The sequence below is a fragment of the Leucoraja erinacea genome, chromosome 3 (assembly GCF_028641065.1).
Source record: "Leucoraja erinacea ecotype New England chromosome 3, Leri_hhj_1, whole genome shotgun sequence".
NCBI lineage: Eukaryota > Metazoa > Chordata > Chondrichthyes > Rajiformes > Rajidae > Leucoraja > Leucoraja erinaceus.
This window is the reverse complement of record NC_073379.1, coordinates 49,249,177-49,270,218: the sequence shown is the minus strand read 5'-3', so window position 1 is coordinate 49,270,218 and position 21,042 is coordinate 49,249,177. Positions and strand designations below refer to the sequence as shown.

Here is a 21,042-nt window from a genome sequence, read left to right as displayed (position 1 = left end):
CCCACTATTAGAAAACTCCTCCTCACATCCCCTCAAAATCACTCACATTAAACCTGTGTTCCCTTCTCTTACATACCCCTCCCCCACCATGGGAAAATGTTTTTACTATCTATCCTATTTCTCTCACAAATGTAAATACCTCTATCAGGTGACCTTCAGAATTCTACCCTCCAGGGAAAATCAACCAGTCTTTCCAATAATAATTGAATTACTCCAACCCAGGCAATATGCTGGTGAATCTCCTCTGCACTCTCTCCAGCACACTCGCATCCTTCCTATAATGTAACAACCAGAATTGCACACAAAATTTGTAAAGTTGTAACACAACACCTCACCTCTTATATTCTATGTTGTGGACAATAAAGATAAGTATCCTATATGCTTTCTTCACGATGTTCTTCCTGTGATGCTGCGACAGAGCCTCTAAATTAAACAATTCACCCTCAAGGTCCAACCCTACTTCCCACCAATCTGTTCATCCACAACCAACTTGCCGCCCAATCTCACCAACTTGAGACATGCCAGTCTTACCTAAAACTACTTTCCACGCATGCCCAACCTATTTGGCACCTAACCTCATCCCTGACCATTGGTTTTTCAACAAATTCTTTAGCACAATTACCGATTCACTACATAATCGCCTCCACAATGCCAATCAATCCAATGTGTTACCCAGCAATACTGTTCTTCAACCAATCTCCCAGTCAAACCCTCATCCTAACGTCGGAAATTATCTCTAATTGTCAGCATTCTACCCATATTCAGCATCCAATCTCAAAAATTCTCCCCCAAGCCCCATCCAGCCTTGCAACCAAAATCACCACCCCCCCCCCCCCACCACCCTTTCTCACCCCACAAGCCTCCCCACTCTAACCCCACTCCATCCCAATCTGATACTCCAAAAGAGTCATCCAATTTTCTTTATGCACTCCTGTGGCAGACCAAAAGAAGGAAATGTCTTAAACTGTCCAAGTTTTATTCAGTGACATGATGCCTTTGGCCTTCTACAATGGCCTCTTACAGAAATAGACCCTTAAAAAAAATGATTGTTGACTCCTGCGCAACGCCCAATTAATTTTCCTGAAGAGGAGCCATGCAATATCTCCATTTTTTTCTGAATAATCAAACACAGCATTGAAATATTAGGGAGACAGACAAGATGAAATCTTGAGCAAAAACAAACTGGTGGAGAAACTCAGCAGGACAGGTAACATCTGTGGCGGATATTGAACTGACAACATTTCAGGTTAGGACCCTGCTTCCCTGCACCAATTACCCTATTCCTTTCTCCTACCCCTCCTTCCATAATTTGCCTTATTTTTCTTCTCCTTCCCCCTGTGCTCTTTTACCCAACAACCCTCCTTCTGGTTCTACTTTTCATTTCCCAACTTCCATCCTTATCAGATTCCACCCTTTCAGCTTCATCACATTATTCCCAGCCTTGTTTAAAATCTCGAAACTCATCTGCAAATCAAACCTTGATTCTTAAAGGATTGGACAGTCTAGATGCAGGAAAATGTTTCCCAATATCGGGGAGTCCAGAACCAGGGGTCACAGTTTAAGAATAAGGGGTAGGCCATTTAGGACCGAGATGAGGAAAAACGTACTCACCCAGAGAGTTGCGAATCTGTGGAATTCTCTGCCCCAGAAGGCAGTGGAGGCCAATACACTGGATATTTCAAGAGACAGTTAGATTTAGCTCTTAGGGCTATAGGAATCAAGGGATATGGGGAAAATGCAGGAATGGCGTACTGATTTTAGATAATCATATTGAACAGTGCTGGCTCGAAATGCTGAAAGGCTTACTGCTGCACCTATTTTTCTATGTTTCTAACCCCTCCTCTTCTGGATCCACCTATCACTTGCTGTCTCTTGCCCCATCCTCTCCCCACACTTCTTACTATCAGCTCCCTCCCCACTACCCCATCAGTCTGAAGAATGGTTCCAACCCAAAACAACATCTGTCAATTTTGCTCCATAGATGCAGTCTGATCTGCTCAATTCCTCCAGCAGTTTGATGTTTACACAGGATTTTAGCATTTTTAGTTTAATGTGTCCATCTGCACTTGCGCTGCTTCAGGAAGCAGCGAACATAATCAAGGATCACTCACACTCCAGTCATTCTCTCTTCTCCTCTCTCCCATCAGGCAGAAGATATAAGCTTGGAAGCACATATCACCAGATTCAAAAATAACTTTTTCCCCTCACTGTTGTAATCAGATTCTCCAAAAGACCTCTCATATCTCCCAATCTAACTCGTTGTGACCATTGCGCTTTTGTATTTGAACTTTATCTGCAGCTGTAACTCTATATTCTGCAGTCTGTTTCCATTCTCTTTTTGCATCACTTGTACTCACGTAGCACACGGCAATAATAACAAACTGAACTCATGCAATTAGCACAGTCGACCGTTTGATAGTTATGTTACAAAACTTACCTTCAGCGGCGCTGCAGTTCTGTCACTGGCCTTGTGCGTGACTTTGGCGCCTTGGGGGGGGGGGGGGGGGGGGGGTTAAAATGCCGTTTTCTCCTGCCTGTCCGATATATATCTTCTCAGGCTACCTAATGCTGAATAATCGTTCCGACTGCCGTTCTGTAAATTTTTTTTTTTTAAAACCACGATACAATTAAATCGCTGGACTAAAATAAAAAAGCGACTTCTAACGCCGTCAACGGGACGGATCTCCCGTATGGGACAAAACACAAGGTAAATCGTCTATTTTACATATAAACTTGCTTCTTAGGATCAAAATTTCATCAGCGAAAATGTGATTATGTAAATATACGAACGGGCAGTGTTTTTCCTGCCGATATGAGGTTTAAATTCATCGCAAACCGCAACGTTCCAATCGATCATGTTCCACAAAATCTCACTCGCAAGATGATTAAAATGCCCATTAATTTACGGGAATAAAACACTAAATTCCTTCCATTTGGCCTATAAATTAATGACAATGAGATTTAAAAATCATGTTATATTGTGAATTCTTGTGTGAATGTTATTTGGACACTTAGGCTATTTAAAAATGTTAACCTTTTCTTAAGAAATGGATAGATGTTTAGATCTAGTAATTGAATTTTATAATTAGGTACAATTAGGTAACTAACTAATTATATGCTTTAAATTCAGGTCATCCAAGTAAGATTGTTTCATATTTGTTTCAGAATGCTTCAATCTATAATAACTGAAAATTTCATTCAGTTCTCTTAATTTTTAAGAAAGCTATGGGCTTTTGTGACTGTCCTCAATCACTGCTTTTGAATTAAGTCAGTGGAAAAGCAATAGGGAACAAGATGCTAATTTCAGGGAATGAAAATGGCCATAACTTTAATACTGAAGATATGAAAGTGAATTAGGTGTCAAATTAAACTTCTTTTTATGCTTTATCTGATGGGATAAATTGCAGACCATTTTTTAAATCTCAAAATTTTGTAACATTGCTACTTTTGACAAAGAGCATTTTAAGTACTGACAAACTAGCGTAAAAGAAAATCGTTTGCCAATCATTTTAAATCTTTAACAACTAGTTAGAAGTCCGGATAATTGGTCAAAAATGAAGAGGTTTCAGACATGATATTTTTCTGCATACTATTTATTTCAACATTCATTGATGATAGATCACCCAGAGAACATGTGAGCCAACCAAGTTAGTTGGGTTCTAGATTTATTCTGGTCTATAAATTCATTTATCTTTGCTTAAATTACTCCAGGTTTGGGGGTGGGGCGGGGCTTGTGATTTAAGCACAACAAATGCCCTGTTGCACTAATTTTTGATTAACTAAACGGGAAATTCCTACGCCACATGATAATGAAAATGTACAAATATACAAATTCAACACCTTGAAGAAAAAGTAAAATTGATAAGATGGAAAATAAATCCCTTTGCACCACACTAGAATTAGTTTACAATGACATGAGCTTCGCCTCACATTCTCCACATATTTATTACGACTAGTTAATTCATCCAGCTGCTACCATGTGCAGAAAATGTAGACAATATATTTTAAAGCTCTGGGCTTAGAGTCTGGTGCTGTGAATCATTTTGGCATTTGCACACCAATCATAAATCTGATACTGCCTCCATGAAAAATATTGCTCAACATGAAACAGTTTCATAATCAATAGCAAACTAAAAAGATGGTAACCATTACAAGCCATGTACAAAAAGATTAGAGGAGAAAGTAATGTACAGCTACTTCCCCCACGGAGCATTATTTACTGAAGTATTACAAAGTTAAAGTAAAATTACAACGTTTCATAAATTGTTCAAGAAGAAACACTGCAAGATCAATAGTTAAAATATAAAGATGTTTTAAATATTCAGTCACATCAAATACATCCAAAAATGTAAAAAAACAGGGACAGCATTTCTTACTAACAGAACTAATCACAATTCAACAAATTGAACAACCAGCCAAGAAAACCAAATCATTATTTTGCACTGACTCACAGGTTACTCAAGATAGACCAATATTGCAGTAATTTATTTTATTAACGCATAACAGACTGACAAGCTAACAACAAAGGCTAAACGATCTGTCACACAATCCGAATCGTCACCTATTCCATCTCTCCAGAGATGCTGTCTGATGCTGGGGGACAAACCTAATGGTTGTAAAGAGAAAGTGGATAAAAAGTGAGATGTTAGCCAACTTTATATGTGTGCGTGTGTTTGATTTTCACATCCAAAAAAATGCCCATTTTAAAACATTGAAGATTTGTTTACTTCATTTATAAGCGAGTTCGGTATTCGGCAGCACACAGACCTGCACCTCATCCGCAGCCAGGATCGATCCCGGGACCCCAACGCCGCAAGCACTGCCGAACCGCCACTGGACCGTCCCTGTCCCCTCCTGAGTGCCCCAGCCAAATCTGTGGGCGGCCAAAGATGGGAGTCGGATGGGAGCGGCGGCCCAGGCCCACAGCCAGCGTGGAGAAGAAGCACCAACCCCAGCTCAACTCTGCCTGTCCCGCCCGGTTAACCGACAGCCCTAGACCGACGGGACACCGGCCTGGTGCAATGGAGTTGGCGCTTCTTCACCACGCAGGCTGTGGGCCTGGGTCGCCGCTGCGGCGGGCCGGTGTCCCGTCGGTCCAGTGCTGTCAGTTGGCCCGGCGGAACAAGCGGAGTTGAGCTGGAGTTGCCGCTTTGTCTCCGCGCTGGCTGTGGGCCTGGACTGCTGCTGCGACGGGCTGGTGTCCCGTAGGTCCAGGGCTGGCGGGACAGGCAGAGTTGAGCTGGTCAGCGCTTCTTCTCCGTGCCGGCTGCAAGTCTGGGCCGCCACTGCAACGGGCCGGTTACCCAACATTCCAGGGCCGCCGGTCAAACCGATGGGACAGGCAGAGCTGAGCTGGAGCCAGCCCCCCCCCTCCGTGTTGGCTGCAAGCCTAGGCCACCATTCTCTTCCGACTCCCATGGACATCCCCAGCTGCCCCCGGACAGGGAGGGGACGGCTCAGCAGCAACTCAACAGTGCCTGCAGCGCCAGAGACCGAGGCTCGACCCTGACCATGGATGAAACGCACGTCTGCACGCATGCAGCAGCACAGCCGCCGAGAGTATTTATCGTGAGCGACCGATGACCTGGGCATGCGCAGTCGGAATACTGAACTCGCTTATTCCCAAGTCAAAGAATCAAAACGTTGGAAGTAACTCAGACAGAAAGCAAGTATCAAGAGTAGGAAGGAACTGCAGATGCTGGTTTAATCCGAAAATAGACGCAAAAAGCTGGAGTAACTCAGTGGGACAGACAGCATCTCTGGAGCGAAGGAATGGGTGACGGTTCGGGTTGAGACCCTTCTTCAGACCAAGTATTGTGCCTGGTACAACTTGGGGATTTCCATTCAATTCCACTTGAGAAGAGTAAGCCCGAGAGAGAAGAGATTGCATATGTTGGAAACTTGAACAAAAAATAAACTTCTGGAGGAATTGAGCAGGTCAGGCAGCGTTTCTATTTCTGTACACAGGTCAGATTCAGATTCAGATTCAATTTTAATTGTCATTGTCAGTGTACAGTACAGAGACAACGAAATGCATTTAGCATCTTCCTGGAAGAGCGACATAGCAAACGATTTGAATAAATAATAATAAGTGTCTGGGGGGGGAGGGGGGGGGGTGGTGATTGGCAGTCACCGAGGTACGTTGATGAGTAGAGTGACAGCCACCGGAAAGAAGCTGTTCCTCGACCTGCTGGTTCGGCAACGGAGAGACCTGTAGCGCCTCCTGGATGGTAGGAGGGTAAACAGTCCATGCTTGGGGGTGAGAGCAGTCCTTGGTGATGCTGAGCGCCCTCCGCAGACAGCGCTTGCTTTGGACAGGTGCAACCTGACTTGCAGAATCCCAGTAAAGCAAGCCACTTTGCCATGAGATCTCAGTGAACACTTTTATGGGCAAATATAGATAGCCGCATTCCTTGCTGTTAATGTCTACTAGACGACCTGTGGACCCGTTGGGACCCCGTTGTGACGCCCGAGTTCCCCGTTGTGACGCCAGTCAAAATGGCGATCTGAAAATGGCGCCGGGCCTGGAAACCCACCCCCAACTGCGCAGGCATGGCTGACAGGCTAGTAGCGCTCTGCGCAGGTGCACCGCTGCTGGGCCCAGGGGGTAGAAAGTTAATTAAATATTCCCATTTAAAAAATTAGCAAATGCACATATACAGGCGTGGCTGAGGACCCGTTGGGTACCCTTTGTGATGCTGGTCAAGTACACACAGATGCGGGGCCCGGCAAGAAGATAATTAAAGTTTTTAAAGGGAATTACTTGGTAAAATCAAATGAAACTTGCTACTGCACACCCCAGGCAAATAGCGAGTAAGGTGCCTCTGTTGCGCTATCATGTACCGTTATGGTTGTATTTCGGGAGCATACATACATACATCCATACAAGATTAGATTTTTAGTTATATATTAGACCAGGGGGTCGGCAATCTACGGCCCCCGGGCTGAATGCGGCCAATACCCCGAAATCATCTGGCCTGCAGGCGTATTTTTTTTTCCCGTAATCGTCCGGACCGCAGACTTCCTTCATCTCCGGTACCTCCTGGGACGGAGACCTCGGCGCCCAGGAGCAGTGATGCAAGGAGGCCTGCACTGGCGGCCGCAATGGCTGAACAGCCGAGCGCCTCCGAGTCCTGGCTGTACCACATCCTGCGCAAAGCCACCGGCTCGGCCGCGCACCTCCCGTGTCTGGGCATCTCTGTCGGGATCGGGGTTGTCAACAGGCCGGAGACTAGTGAGTATAAGTATTTGAGCCACCTCCTTCAGGACAGAGCCAAGGCAATGGTACGTAGGTATGCCATGTTCGTGAGCGCCCGTAACTAGGCTCTGAGTGCCAGTGCTCCGGGTGGCATCCTTGAAGGGGTGGGATCTATGTGAACACGTGATTTGATGCCTGCCATCTGGGGTGGGATCCATGTGTACACGTGATAGATGTGGCTCGCCATCTGCTCACAGACACGCATCCTAGCCCCTATGCAGAACAAGGTTGCTGACCCCTGTACTAGACCAACTGGAACCTGTTGAGTCCCTGTCACACAGAAGGCCTGGTCCCCCAACGCAACCCGTTCCCCAACGCAATATTCCACCACTCACCCGTCCCCCCATATTCCAGCACTCACCCATAGTCCCCAACTGTGCAGAGCAGTGCAACTCCCCCAGCACTGCCTCCCCTTCCTCTTGCTTCGACGACTTTAAAAAAATAATGCAATTGAACCCTCCCCTCCTGTTCAGCTTAAAACTTGCTGGAAGGACCGAGTGTTTCTCAATTGCAACTTTGTTGCAAGCTGGGCCAACAAGGATTTTAGCTGCTACATTTTTCTTAAACTTGAATTTATAAAGTTAAAAATTATGAATAACTTGTAAAATATAACATCAATCTGAACGAAACTTGACACAAACCACCAAGGATAATGGTGAGTACGGTGGTGCAAAAAAAAAAAAAATAGCGTTATCGTGCACAGCTTAGGGGTAGTTCCAGGATCACATGGGGATAGATAGACAGACAGATAGAAACAAACAAGACAAGAGTTTATATATATACACACACATATATATAGATAGTTCTCAGAAACTTTATAAGCATATTTATCCAATTTTCTTGAAAATGACCATTGAATCTGTATCTATTTCCCCCAACAATATGCCTAGGCGGACTGAGCGAAGGTGTTCAGCTAAACGATGACTGAGTCTGCACTTGGTCTCACTGATATACAGGAATCCATATCTGGAACAGCAGATATAGTAGATGAGGTTGGAGGAGGTGCAAGTGAACTTCTGCTTCACCTGCAAGGAGTGTGGGTGGGGATACTTCGACGGTGTCGAGGGAGAGGTGTTGGGACAGGTGTCGCATCTCCTGTGGTTTTAGGGGAAAGTACCTGGGGAGGGGGTGGTTTGGGTGGTAAGGGATGAGTTAACCTGGGAGCTGTGGAGAGAATGGTTTCTGCAGAAAGGGGTGGTGATGGGAAAATGTGGCTTATGGTGGCAAAAATGTCTGAGGATTATGTGCTGTATGCGACAGCTGATGGGCAAAAGGTGAGGGCTAGGAGGACTCTGTCCCTGTTACAACTGGGGGGGGGGGGGGAAGAAAGAGCGGAGCTGCGGGATATCGAGGAGACCTGTGTGAGGGCCTCATCTATGATCGAAGGGGAACCCCTAAATGTTCCCTAAAACATGAGGACACCTTGGATGTCCTGGTATGAAACACCTCATCTTGGGCACAGATGAGGCGTAGACAAAGGAATTGGGAGTTGGGAATAGAGTCTTTGCAGGAGACAGGGTGGGAAGAAATGTAGTTTGGAAAGCTGTGGGAGACAATAGTTTTATAATAGATGTCAGTCAATAGTCTATCCCCAGTGGTGGAGATGGTGAGATTTAGGAACAGAAGGGAGATGCCGGAGATGGTCCAAGTGAATTTGACTGCAGGATGGAAATTGGTAGTGAAGTTAATGAAGTCTGTGATTCTGCATGGGTGCAGGAGGTAGTACCGATGCAATCGTCAACGTAGCAGAGATAGAGTTCAGGGATAAGGCCAGTGTATGCCTGGAACAGGGAATGTTCGATATACCCTAGAAAGAGGCAGTCATAACTGGGGCCCATATGAGTGCCCATGGCTATGCCTTGGATTTGGAGGAAGTGGGAGGAGTAGGAGAAGCTGTTGAGAGTAAGGACCAGCTCCACTAGGCGGAGGAGAGTGTTGGTAGAGGGAAATTGGCTGGTTCTGCGGTCTTGGAAGAAACTGAGGTTTTTAAGGCCTTCCTGGTGTGGGTACGGAGGTGTGGAGGTACTGAACATCCAAACTTTACATAGTTGAACTCATAACTTCTCTGCCCTTATATCCAATACTCTACCTAAAGAAAACAAGTACCCCGTGTGTATCTCCACCATCTTATCAACCTGAGCTGGTGCCTTCCAAGACCATGGACTTGAACATAAATATCCATCTATTCCTCAGTACTTCGTAGGATCCCACCGTACAGCTCATCTATGCCAAACAAGTTGGTTAAATGCTAGGTTAACAGCACAAGGATAATGTTCCTCTTTAAGACATTTTACAGGAAAATTGGGAGAAATATGGCTGCAAATAGATAAGAGGTTTAATGAAGTTAGCAAGGGAGTTCTGCATTCTTGGATGGAACATCATTCACATAAGAGGTTAAAATGGGGCTCATTGTATTCCTTAGAAAGAGATCACATGGCTCTATTTCAAAAAGGCGTATGAAAATTATCAACCGAGGATGGCAAAAATTGGGTGCTGTGATCAGCTCCACCAAAAGCAACAAAAAAAACTTTTCACTTGCAAGATGATGACACTTGGCTTTGCCTCATCACTTCTCTTGACTAGCCCATTACATCTAAATTGACAGTTTATGTGAGATCCAATACCGGACAAATACTGGATAAACAGAATTTTTCACCATCTCACCATTGGGAAAAACAAAAGCTCTCCAGAGCACTTCAATGCCATTGCCAAGGTTGCCTAATTCCATCTCCTCATTCATGCATTTGTTGCCTCAAAACCTGGATAATACTCTTAAAGTCATTTAAAACACTTGTAGCCTTCATCCTATGATTCATATCTTTCATCCATCACCCTTGTAATTGTTGACCTATACTTACACAATAAAATTCCTGACCTTGTTATAATCCATTCTTTGATGTATTCTTCTACATCTCTTGTCTTTTCCAGTCATGTAACCCAATAACATGCACGCTCTCCTCCAACAGAATTAAAATTCAACACATTCAACTGCTCTTTCTTCAACAGCTGTGCTCTCAGTTGCCAAGAATTTATTTTAATGTGATGTAATTTTCATACTAAAGCTCCATTTCTCTTCTCCTTTAAGATGCAGGTCTTATTGTATTTTATACATGCAATGACCTTCTTTAGATATAGACAGTAGAAGAAAGAGATATAAACATGTTTGTGCATATTAATTTCAACCTGTAGATAACAAAATTAGTATTGAGAATCTAAGTTTAAGGTTCAGAACAGAAATAGAAACAGTAATGGGCTATTTGACCATCAGGCTCCTGCACCTTTCAACACTATTATAATCGATCCTCTACCTCAAACTATACTTTCTTTCCACATGCATACATTCTTTCAATTATTTCAATATCCAGAATCTAACAGTTGTTTTGAATGCAATCAATTATCCATCTCCATTGTCTGCTGGGGTGGAGGACCACCTCCTTTTCACTGAAGAAATGTATTTTTGTTTTTGTTCTAAACAGTCTTCACCTTATTTTAAAGAATCATGATGAGCGATGGATCCTGATGCATTAGCATAAGGAAGTTGACATTTGGCACACTCTAAACCACCTGAGGTTTATGAAAGGAACAAGCAGGTTCCTAATGTCCTTTTCAGCAATGCACACCAGTTAAACTAATTGAACAAGGTAACGAAGAAGCTGAAGAAGGTAAATTCATTGGGTATAGGAAAGCTATTGGCATAGAGCTCAAAGATCAAGAGTTGGTAGTGTACTTGTAACTTTCACTCAGTGGCTGAGCTAAAGTATACCCCTTCGTCAGCTGGTTCCTATGTAGCAACTCAGACAATACAGGTGGATAGTTGGGATAGACAGCCAAAGGTGGAATTGCAAAAGAAAGCAATCTAGTCAAGCTTGCAGTTCAAACCATTTTCTATTGCTACATTACTATAATACAAAAAAATCATTATGTTATTGAGTGAAATGATTAGTCCAGTTACAGGAAGATATTGATCAGATGGCAAAATGAATAGAGCAGTGGTAGATAGAACTTAATGCTGATAAATGTCAGGTGATATACTTTTGGAGGACAAATAAGATAGGGCATGCACAACAAATGAAAGAATGCCAGGGAGCATTAACCTGTTCAGTGTCAACCGCCGAGTATATTCGGGTCATGGCCAATAGTAAAAAAAGAACTTGGCAGTGAATAGGTTAAGAAACAAATGGACTTTAATGAACAAAAGCAAGGATCACTCGCAATACAGGTAAATCCAGCGGGGATGGGATATAGTGAAGAAGGCATATGGGATTCTAGCCATTAGCCAGAGCATAGAATAAGAATGGGGTTGTTATGAAGCTTATTTATAAAACATTGGTTAGGTCAAAACTGGAGTTCTGGTACCATTTACAGAAAGTAGCTGATTGCACCAGAGAAGAAGCAGAAAATAATGTTCTCAAAAGCGGATAATTAAGAAATTAGAATGATCTCCCCATTCCTCTTATACAACACATTTAAAATTCAGAAAATTCTGTTTCTCTTTTCATAGATGCTGTCTGACCTGCTATGTTCTTCTTGTTTCTTGAATTTCCAGCATGTGCATTATTTTGCTTTCTGAAACTGATGCCTCCCATGCTAGCACGCTGTAGTATGAATTATTTTAAGGAAATGTTCATAGAGATTAGGAATGCAAAACATTAAGCAAGAGCAAAAAAGCAAAGAGCAAAATTACTTCCCCAAACTGTCTATTCTTATGGCCCCAACGCAGATTCTTATGTCGCCAACTAAAACCATTAAAATTAACCAGCAAAACATAATACATAATAAATGAACCAGCTGCAATTCCAAAATAGAAACACAAACTACAGCAGAATCCAATTTAAAAAAAAAAGTCCCAGCTAAATAAAATCCTGCTGCAAAAGCTGTCCAGTTTCTGAACAAATTAAAACGATTCTTTGCCCATGGTTTGCAAAGTTAAAAAAAAGTGTTAAATTTAGCCGTGCACATTCTGGAATGATTTTCATCATCAAATAAAACAACAAAATTAAGTGATTATTCTGGCTGTAATTTATGAAGGAAAAATATTCAGATGATATTATCAACAGCAGACAAAAAGTTAAATTCATCATAGGTGGGACCCTAAACCCGAAAGTGAATAAAACAAAAACAAGTCATACAGCACAGAAACAGGCCATTCGGGCCCACTCATCCATGCCCAACACAATGCCAACCAAAATACTATTTATACTAATCTAATGTTCCTGTATTTGGCCCATATCTCTCATTTGCTTGCCTGGGAAGTGTTTGGCTAAATGCTTAACGGTTGTGATTGTACCAGTTTTTGATAGCTTGTTCCAAATACCCACCATCTTCTGAGTGGAAATCCTTCCCCTCGGATCCCTCATCTTAAATGATGTCCTTCAGTTTTATTGTCCCTACCCTTGGAACAAGAATCCAAACCCCTCATAATTTGACAAACTTCTATAAGATCATCCCTCAACTTCCTATATTGCAGTGAGAACAGTTCCAGTTATCCAATCTCTCCTAGTAACTACAACCATCCATCCCATAACCTTCTGGTGAGTCTCTTCTATACTCTTTTTAACACCACCCATATCCATTCTAATAATGGGGTGATCAGAATTGCACACAGCATTCCAAGTGTGGCTTAACTAATATCTTGTACGACTGCAACATGATGTGCCAACGCTCATACTCAAAAGCCTTGTCAAAGGCAGAAAAAAAGTTAGTAACAGGTGAGTTACTAAAAGACTGGAGGGTTGCTAATGTTGTTCTCATGTTCAGGAAGGCTGGTAAGGATACAGAGTGACCTAGATCAGCTCTAAAGTTGGTTGAAGTGATTGCAGATGGAATTTCATCAAGGCAAGTGCATTTTGGCTGGACATAGGCAGTAAAGTGCAGGAATCTTAGAAGCATTGCACAGAGGAGTCTTGAGGTGCAAGGACATAGCTCCCTGAAAATAGTGACATGGATGGATAGGGTACTGAAGTTGTTTAGCTTTCTTTCCATCTTTGGCAACGCTATTGAGTGTATAAATATCCGTAAGGGCCCAAGCAGTCTCCCTTGTTCCCCTTACCACACTGGAATATAATTTCAGCACTACTAAGCCTGTGGAAACCTTGTTGATGTCACTATGAGGAAAAAGGGTTGTATTAATAAAGAAATGTATTTTAAGGATTAAAACTACAAAGTTAAGATGCAACTTTGCATATTAAAAATAATAATTGGTCCCATTTTGCAAATTAAATCATGACCTCAAAATGTTTGTTATTCAATGTAAGTGAAATTCACTCTCTCCGATTTCAATTTGAACATGTGCAAATATAGATGCCCTCATTTTATTTTTCAATCTTCACTGACAACATGACTATACCACAGCACTCATCAGTAATATGGTCCAGAAAGTACCTTCATCACGTGACAATGCGTGGCTTTCAATAACTGTGTCAGCTTCCTAATGACTCAAAATTTTAACTTTCATGCAGACCTCTATGTATTGTGTAATTAAGATGCCTCCCTCATTCTGTCTCTCCTGATTATAGTCAGTAAATTAAATCGGTGGACGTGGCACCTGGATCTCATGTTTGTGGGGTAATTAAGGTAGAGATAGAGCAGACAAGTTTACAGTTCTTGAACCTCCATGTTTAGTGGAGAGCATGTGCACAAATTTAAAATTAGGATAGAAGTTAAAGATACATTTCTTCCATTTTTTGAGCATCCTGTGCTGTCTTATGATGTATGGACACAAAAAAGGACCAAATGGAGATACTGGCAGTTCATCCATGGGATTATGGTTTTGGTATACTCGTGTCACATGTACAGAGATATAGAGAAAAGCATTTGTTCACATGTTATTCAGTCAAATCACCATACACGACAATTAAGGTAGTGCAAAAAGAGCAAAATACCAGTCTTCAGAATAGTGTCACAGCACATTATAGCGTTACAGTTACAGAGAGAGTGCAGATAAAATGAAGTGCATGGTCAACCATGAGGCAGGTTGGAAGACTGGGACTACACCCCCATTTATAGAGTGACCGTTCAGTATTATGAAAACAGCAAGGAAGAGGTTATTGCTGAATCTGGTGGTATGTGCTTTCAAGCTTTTGTAGCTACCGCCTAATGGGAAAATATTCATTATGTTGGCTGCTTCCCCAGAGGCAGCATGGTGTAAATGGAGTTGACGGGACAGAGGCTGGTCTGTGTGATGGACATTCACAATTTCTGCAGTTTCTTGTTGTCCTGTTGCCAAACTAAGATGGGATGTATTCCGATAGGATGCTTCCCACAGGACTTCTGTGAACATTGATAAGTTGTTGGGGACATGACAAATTCCTTTAGCCTTCTGAGGAAGTAGAGGAGTTGATGCACTTGTTTGGCCTAGCTTCAATGTACAATGGTATTATGCTAAGTAATGCTGTCGTTTGAGATTAAATAACACCAAACTCAAACGAATTAGTAGAGATTTTGCAGAAATTGTGTTTAAACACATATTTGGATTACTATTCCTTCTTTCCCTAGTTCATGCTTCCTAGACTGATGACAATAATTGTGAGGATGGATACTGTTTCGTAGATACTTCTCTTAAGTGGTGATTTATTAGTAACTGGGCATTTCTGAATTAAAAATGGGCATTTCTGAATAGAAATGGGCATTTCTGAATAAAAAATGATGCGAGAAGCAAGGCTCATTTATCTATTCCTTTTCCAAATTACCTAGATCAAATCAAATTCTTTTGCCAAAATGTTCCCCTTGGCCGAATACATCTTATGTTATGTGGAACTAATTATTTCTCCAACTCAGTTGAGAAAATCAGCACAGACTGAAAATGTATTGTATTTGATCCAAGATAAAACAGTAGCCAATAGTTGAAAAAAAAAATAGGCACAAGGCAGAAAAATAGCTGGAAACAGTAACAATGCTTTCAAAGTCTTAAGATGACATCCAATTTGAGAATGGATCCAAACAATGGGAAGTAGCAATGCAATTGGAATGGCAAATGATGGGTGCGAAATGTATCGTGAGAATATAAATTAAATGATCAAAGTATAGGCAGCAGGGATAGACAATGTCAGAATGTCAATGAAATGAATACGTCATTGAAAATTTGTGCAGGGTGTGGTGGTCCAGAAATTTTAAATGAATGACTGAGTAAACCTCCCGAAAACAGGGAAATGCTTATACAGTAAACCCTCGTAATAACAAACCTTATATAGCAGATTTTGGTTATCGGCTCCGTTGCACTGTGCCCCCTTCTCCCCCCCCCCCCCACTTCTGCCAGCTACCCAGAGATATTGCGCCATGTTATATACTTTGGGTTGCAGGAACAAAGAGAGCAAACAGCATGAAACGTTGTGGTACCAGATCCGTTCCTGGCGCACTGAGTGTGGCTCCTGGGCCTGTGCATTCCCACATGTTTAAACCTCTCCCCCAATGCCACGTTTCTTCCCTACTGGCCTTGGGTTAAACCTTAACCCACTCAGTTATAGCAGACAATTGGCAATAGCAGACAATATCACCCCCCCCCCCCCCCCCCCCCTCCCGTGATCCTTTATTGCAAGTGTTTACTGCATTTAACAATTCCTATCGCAATGCGATTGCAAGGATGTCATACCATTAGGGAGCATGCAGGGACAAAGAAAATAAATTGGAGTCTCACTTTTACTCTGAAAAAACATTGTGGTGATATTATTCAGATGCAGATGACACAAAGATTGCTTGGGTTGCAGACTGTAAGGAAGGTTGTCAAAGTATACAGCCGGACACAGATTAGCTACAGAAATGTGTAGCTAATCTACATAAATGGCAGATGGAGTTTAATCCAAACAAGTGCATGGTATTGCAGCCTGGGATGTTGAATGTATGGGGAAAATATACAATTAATGTCATGACCCTTAACAGCATTGATGCACAATGGGATCTTGGGGTCCAAGACCATAACTCCATGAAAGTGGCAAAATAAGAAGATAGAGTGAAAAAGAAGGCATATGGAATGCTTGCCTTCATTGGTTGAGACATTGAATATAAGAAGTCATGAAGCAGCTTTATAGGAATTTGGTTAGGCTTCATTTGGAGTACTGCATGCAGTTCTGCTCACCCTATTATAGGAAGGATATAGAGGCTTTGGAAAATATGCAAAGCAGGTTTACCAGAACGATGCCCGGATTATAGGATATTAGCTACATGGAGAGGTTGGACAGACTTGGATTGCTTTCCCTTAAACACTGAAAGCTGACTAGAGACTTGATAGAATTATATAAAATTACGAGACAGAATTTGTAGAATTTTGAGCACCTTTTTTTCCCCAGGATGGAAAAATCAAATACTAGAGGGCACAGTTTTAAAGCGAGCAGCCCAAAGTTTGAAGGAGATATGTTGGCCAGGTTTTTTTGTTTTTTTTAAGCTGGGGGTGGTGGTTCCTTCATGAATGCAGTGGCATTGAAGAGGTTTTTGGATAGGCATATGGATATGCCAGGAGTGGAGGGATACGGATTTTATGTGAGTTGATTATGATGTGATCTAGCCATCATGTTTGTCACTGACATTGTGGACCGAAGGGCCTGTTCCTGTGCTGTACTGCTCTATGTTCTAAGATTTATTTGAAACAGCCATAAATCAAAAACCAAGGTATTCAGCCTCGGTCTTGGAAAACAGAAGGTGCCTATAGTTTATATCAAAATACTAATATGCAGAGAACAATGGATGTGCAAAACAGTTTTATTGGCAGGTATAGTAATGATGCTGCATGAAAGATAAATTAGTTTAAAATTTTAGGACCAATATCTTACGATGGTTTATCATTTCCCCCTTCATTACAACATAGACTATTATAGCATATTGATTCTACACTTGCTCATTGTTGAGTAATCAAATTCCACTCCCTCCACTGTCCCACCCACCCACCCCCCCATAATTTTCTTCCAAATATTCATCCAGATTCCTTGGAAATTCGCAACAGAATTTGCATGCAACACACTTTCAGACCATAATTGCTCACTGGATTAAAAACACATTTTCTTCATAACATCCCTGGACCTTTTTGCTAATCACAATGTTTGATGCGTCCTACAATGTATTAGTCAGTGCTTTTTCACACTTGCACATTTATAAAGGTATTACACCAATTGCTCGAAGAAGCTTCTGGTGGATGGCAGATTAAGACTATTTGACAAATGAAATCAGACCAATAATAGATGATAAAAAAACAGCATATGGTGCAGAAAAATCAAGTCTAAAAATAACAAACTACTTAAGAAACATCTATGTTTAAACAAGTTACACTGAACACGCAATGAAAGGCTGAAACCAAAACGACTTGTTTAGTTGAGAACAAGTTGAGAATAAAACAGCATTCTCTTGAACCTTTGATGAACATCTTGGAAGTCCCTCGGAAAGGGATGAAGAATGACAAAGGTCCCAAGTCGTTATGGTCCGACCATGACACTGAAGTATGCCAGGTCTTAGATATGGAAAACGTTCTTACGTTTATCTTTGTGAAAGAGCACTTGTCCTTAGCATATTTGACCGCGATCACCCAGTCAAAGAGACCATATTTATTCGACTAACCATTTTACCCATGTATTTTGTATGCCATGTTAGGTTCATTTAAAAACACGAAGATATATGACTAGATTTAAGTCATGCCTGCCTTAAACCACGGGGCGGGGGCGGTTAAGGGTGGGGATGACAAAGTGGGGGGCGGAGGGCAGTAGAAACGAAAATACGCCGGTGATCTGTACCGGTAAGAGTAACCGTCGCAATCAACTGAATTACTTCAATCCCTGGAAGGATTAAAAACAAAAGTAGAAATAATTTTAGGTGGGTGCATGTCTTGACTTTTTTTTAAATACTTTTACATCCAAATTGTTGCTTTGATTGGCCGTTTCATAATTGCCTTCGCTGCAATTTCACGTGTTCCCTGTGCGAAACCAGCAACATAAGTGGAAGAGCTCACCTTGACAGCAGCGTCAACTTCTGCTCCAGCATCATCTCCAACTTCTGAGCCTGCCTGGAGAGCCAGTGATCCACGCCGTGAAACTTGTAGCAGTTCTCCAGCATTAGCCGAAAGTCGGCCACGAAGTCCGTGATGCCGCCGTACTGGTTGTTGTCGAACTTCTCTTCCATCTTGCGGAACCAGACGGTTTGTTGCGGGTGCGGGGATTGCTGTTGTTGCTGCTGCTGCTGCTGGCAGCCGCCCTCCGGCTCGCCGGGCTGAACGAACGGCGCTGTCAGCGTCTTGTGTTTGTCCAGCAGGAACTCGCTGAGGATCCTGCGGCCCTGTTGCACTTCGTAGCTCGGATCCTCGGACTCTGCCTCGCCGTCGCTCTCGCTGTCGGCGGGGGACTCGGCCGCCTTGCACCTGCTGCCGGCTGCAGGTGAGGCTTGTTCCTCCTCCGGCGGGGACCGCCGCCTGTTGCCGGCGTTGGCTTTGCACAGTCTGTGACTGGCCGAGCGAGTCCTGGGCCCGGTCGCCTCGGCCCTCTCCTGTTGCTGTTGCCCCGGCGCCTCGGCCGTCAACTCGGCGGCGTTGCCGCCTGCTGCTGCTGCTGCTGCTGTCCCGCCGACCGCTTGTTGTTGTTGCTGCTGCGGGTCCCCGTCGCCCGGGGCATCGCCGTTGTGCGCGGCCTGGCAGGCCGGATCCAAGCCGCCCGCTGCCCCGGCACCGCTCCGCTCTTCCCCCGCAGGCCCCTGCCTCCTGCTTCGCCGTCGAGCCGCCGCGGCACTAGGCTCGTTCTCCTCGGCCGAGCTGTCGTTCTTCCCTCGCCGGAGCGTTGCCGCTGAATCGCCGCTGTTGCCGTCGCTGCCGCCGCCGCCTCCTTCACCTGCCGCCGCCGCCGCCTCTTCCATCCTGCGCCAGGCCGCAGGCTCCGCGGTGTGGCCCTGAAACCGGGCCGGGGAGGAAGGCGGGGTGGGCGGGGAAGGTGCAAGGACTCGTCTGAAGGGACGTGGACTCCGGTGGGAGCCGGGCCTCGCACTTCACTCTCCTGCCTCTCCCTCACTCTCTCACTCGCCGACGGCCACACGGAGCCGCTAGCTCGCTCGGCTGGGGCTCGGCCTACGGCCTACGGCACTGGGCTCCGTTATGGGGCTGCTGCCTCTTCTCCCACCCCCCCTTCCCCAGCGCTGGCTGCGGCCTCGCTCCCTCCCTCCCTCCAGCCCGCCCCCTCCCCGCTCCGACCCGACCCGACTGGGCGGCGCCGCCTGATTGACGGCGGGCGACAGGCGCCGCTGACAGCGCCATTGGCGGCGCTCGCGAGAGGCCGGGCCCGGGCGGGGCAGATGCTGCCCTCATCCATCCATGCACCCAGCCCAGCCCAGCCTTGCAAAATATAGCCAGGCGTGCTGCCTAAAACTGCGTCTGCACTGGATGTTGTCGCGGTGGACTTGAAATATTAGTCGCATTCACGAAGGTTGGTCGCCGAATTCAAGAATCTTGCTATTGCCATTCAGGTGGGATTAAGATTAGCTTCTTTTTTAGTTGTCAGACCGACTGTCTGCGGAATGAATAACCATTAATGATTGCATTGGGAGTATTTTACTTGTCAATGCAGTTATTGGCATGTAATTCAACATGTCGTTAATGCATTCGCCACTTGTTGTTGTAGTATTTATTTAAAATGTTAAAGTTGTTGAGAATGTCTGACCCGTAATGACTTGGATACAAAACGCTGGAGTAACTCAGCGGGTCAGGTAGTAGCTCTGGGGGAAATTGACAGAAAAATGTGTCCGGAGATGCCGGCTGACCCGCAGAGTTACTCCAGCATTTTCTGTCCACCTTTGGTATAAACCGACATCTGCAGTTCCTTTTATTACATTCCATATTGATTGTTACATGTGGGAGTCGCGTACTGTCAGCATAGAGGTGTGTCAATGAATAACTTGGATACTGGCAACGTGCGTCGTTGTCATTGCAATCGAGGTTACTATTGAGTTCAGAAAGCTGCGGGTGCTGGAAATCTGAAATGAGGGTGGACTTCCTTTCCGATTTAACTAGAAATGCTATCTCCAGCATTTTCTATTTCTACTGCGTTTGGCTCGTTGGAAATTCTCGATGTGTTTGATTTAGTAAAACGCCTTGAATCTTGATCTGTTGAGATGAGGACTTGTATGCAACATAGTTTTAACTCTGCGTTTTACTTTCTATGGATTGCGATTTTAACAAAATAGTGGCTTCGTTGCACAGTAATTGTAAAAACTGTTTAACGTGTAAGAAGCTGTCTATTGTCGCATAAATACTATTAAAGAGCAGTTAATTATTCCATGTTGCCTCCAATCGCTACTGGAGACAATTCAGCCAATCCTGACTCGATTCTTTGAAAGAAGTGTAATTTTATCTTGCACTCGTAGCTTTCTCTTTAAAACTCGTTTCGCTCCTCCGTGGAGATTTTATTTGCCCTCTTTCATTTGGAAACCTCCCTACCTATATATAATGTTTAACAATTATCTATTAAACCACTCTTTTGTCCCACGAGAGAATGGTCAGCTCGCGCCTTTCCTTGTAACCAGGAAACATTTGTATCAATTAATACACATCTTGATCAAGAGGCGTCTATTGATGCCTGCAACAGTAAACTGCTCGAAACGCAATTCTTAACTCCGCTTTGTACAATAATAATAATAAATGTTATTTATGGGTGCCTTTCAAGAGTCTCAAGGACACCTAATGACGTTTGAAATGTTAAGAAAGGGAAATGCTGGCAAGTAAGTTTTAAAGTTTCACAGTAATCGCAAACTTGTGGTCTGAAAAAACGTAGTCTGAAAAAACACTTAAAATAAATCATTTAAGAGACGCCAATATCTCTATATTCTCA

General features: G+C 43.6%; 1 protein-coding gene across 1 annotated transcript in view; it reads right to left on the bottom strand.

Annotated features, from left to right (window-relative positions):
* LOC129694101 (uncharacterized protein KIAA2026-like) overlaps window positions 1-19,306 on the bottom strand; it is a 66,787-nt gene extending 47,481 nt beyond the window's left edge. The window contains exon 1 of the mRNA XM_055630830.1: window positions 18,186-19,306. Within this exon, the coding sequence (XP_055486805.1) occupies window positions 18,186-19,078 (893 nt within the window). The 5' untranslated portion in view covers window positions 19,079-19,306. The remainder of the gene's footprint in view (window positions 1-18,185) is intronic.
* Between the last annotated feature and the right edge of the window lie 1,736 nt (window positions 19,307-21,042).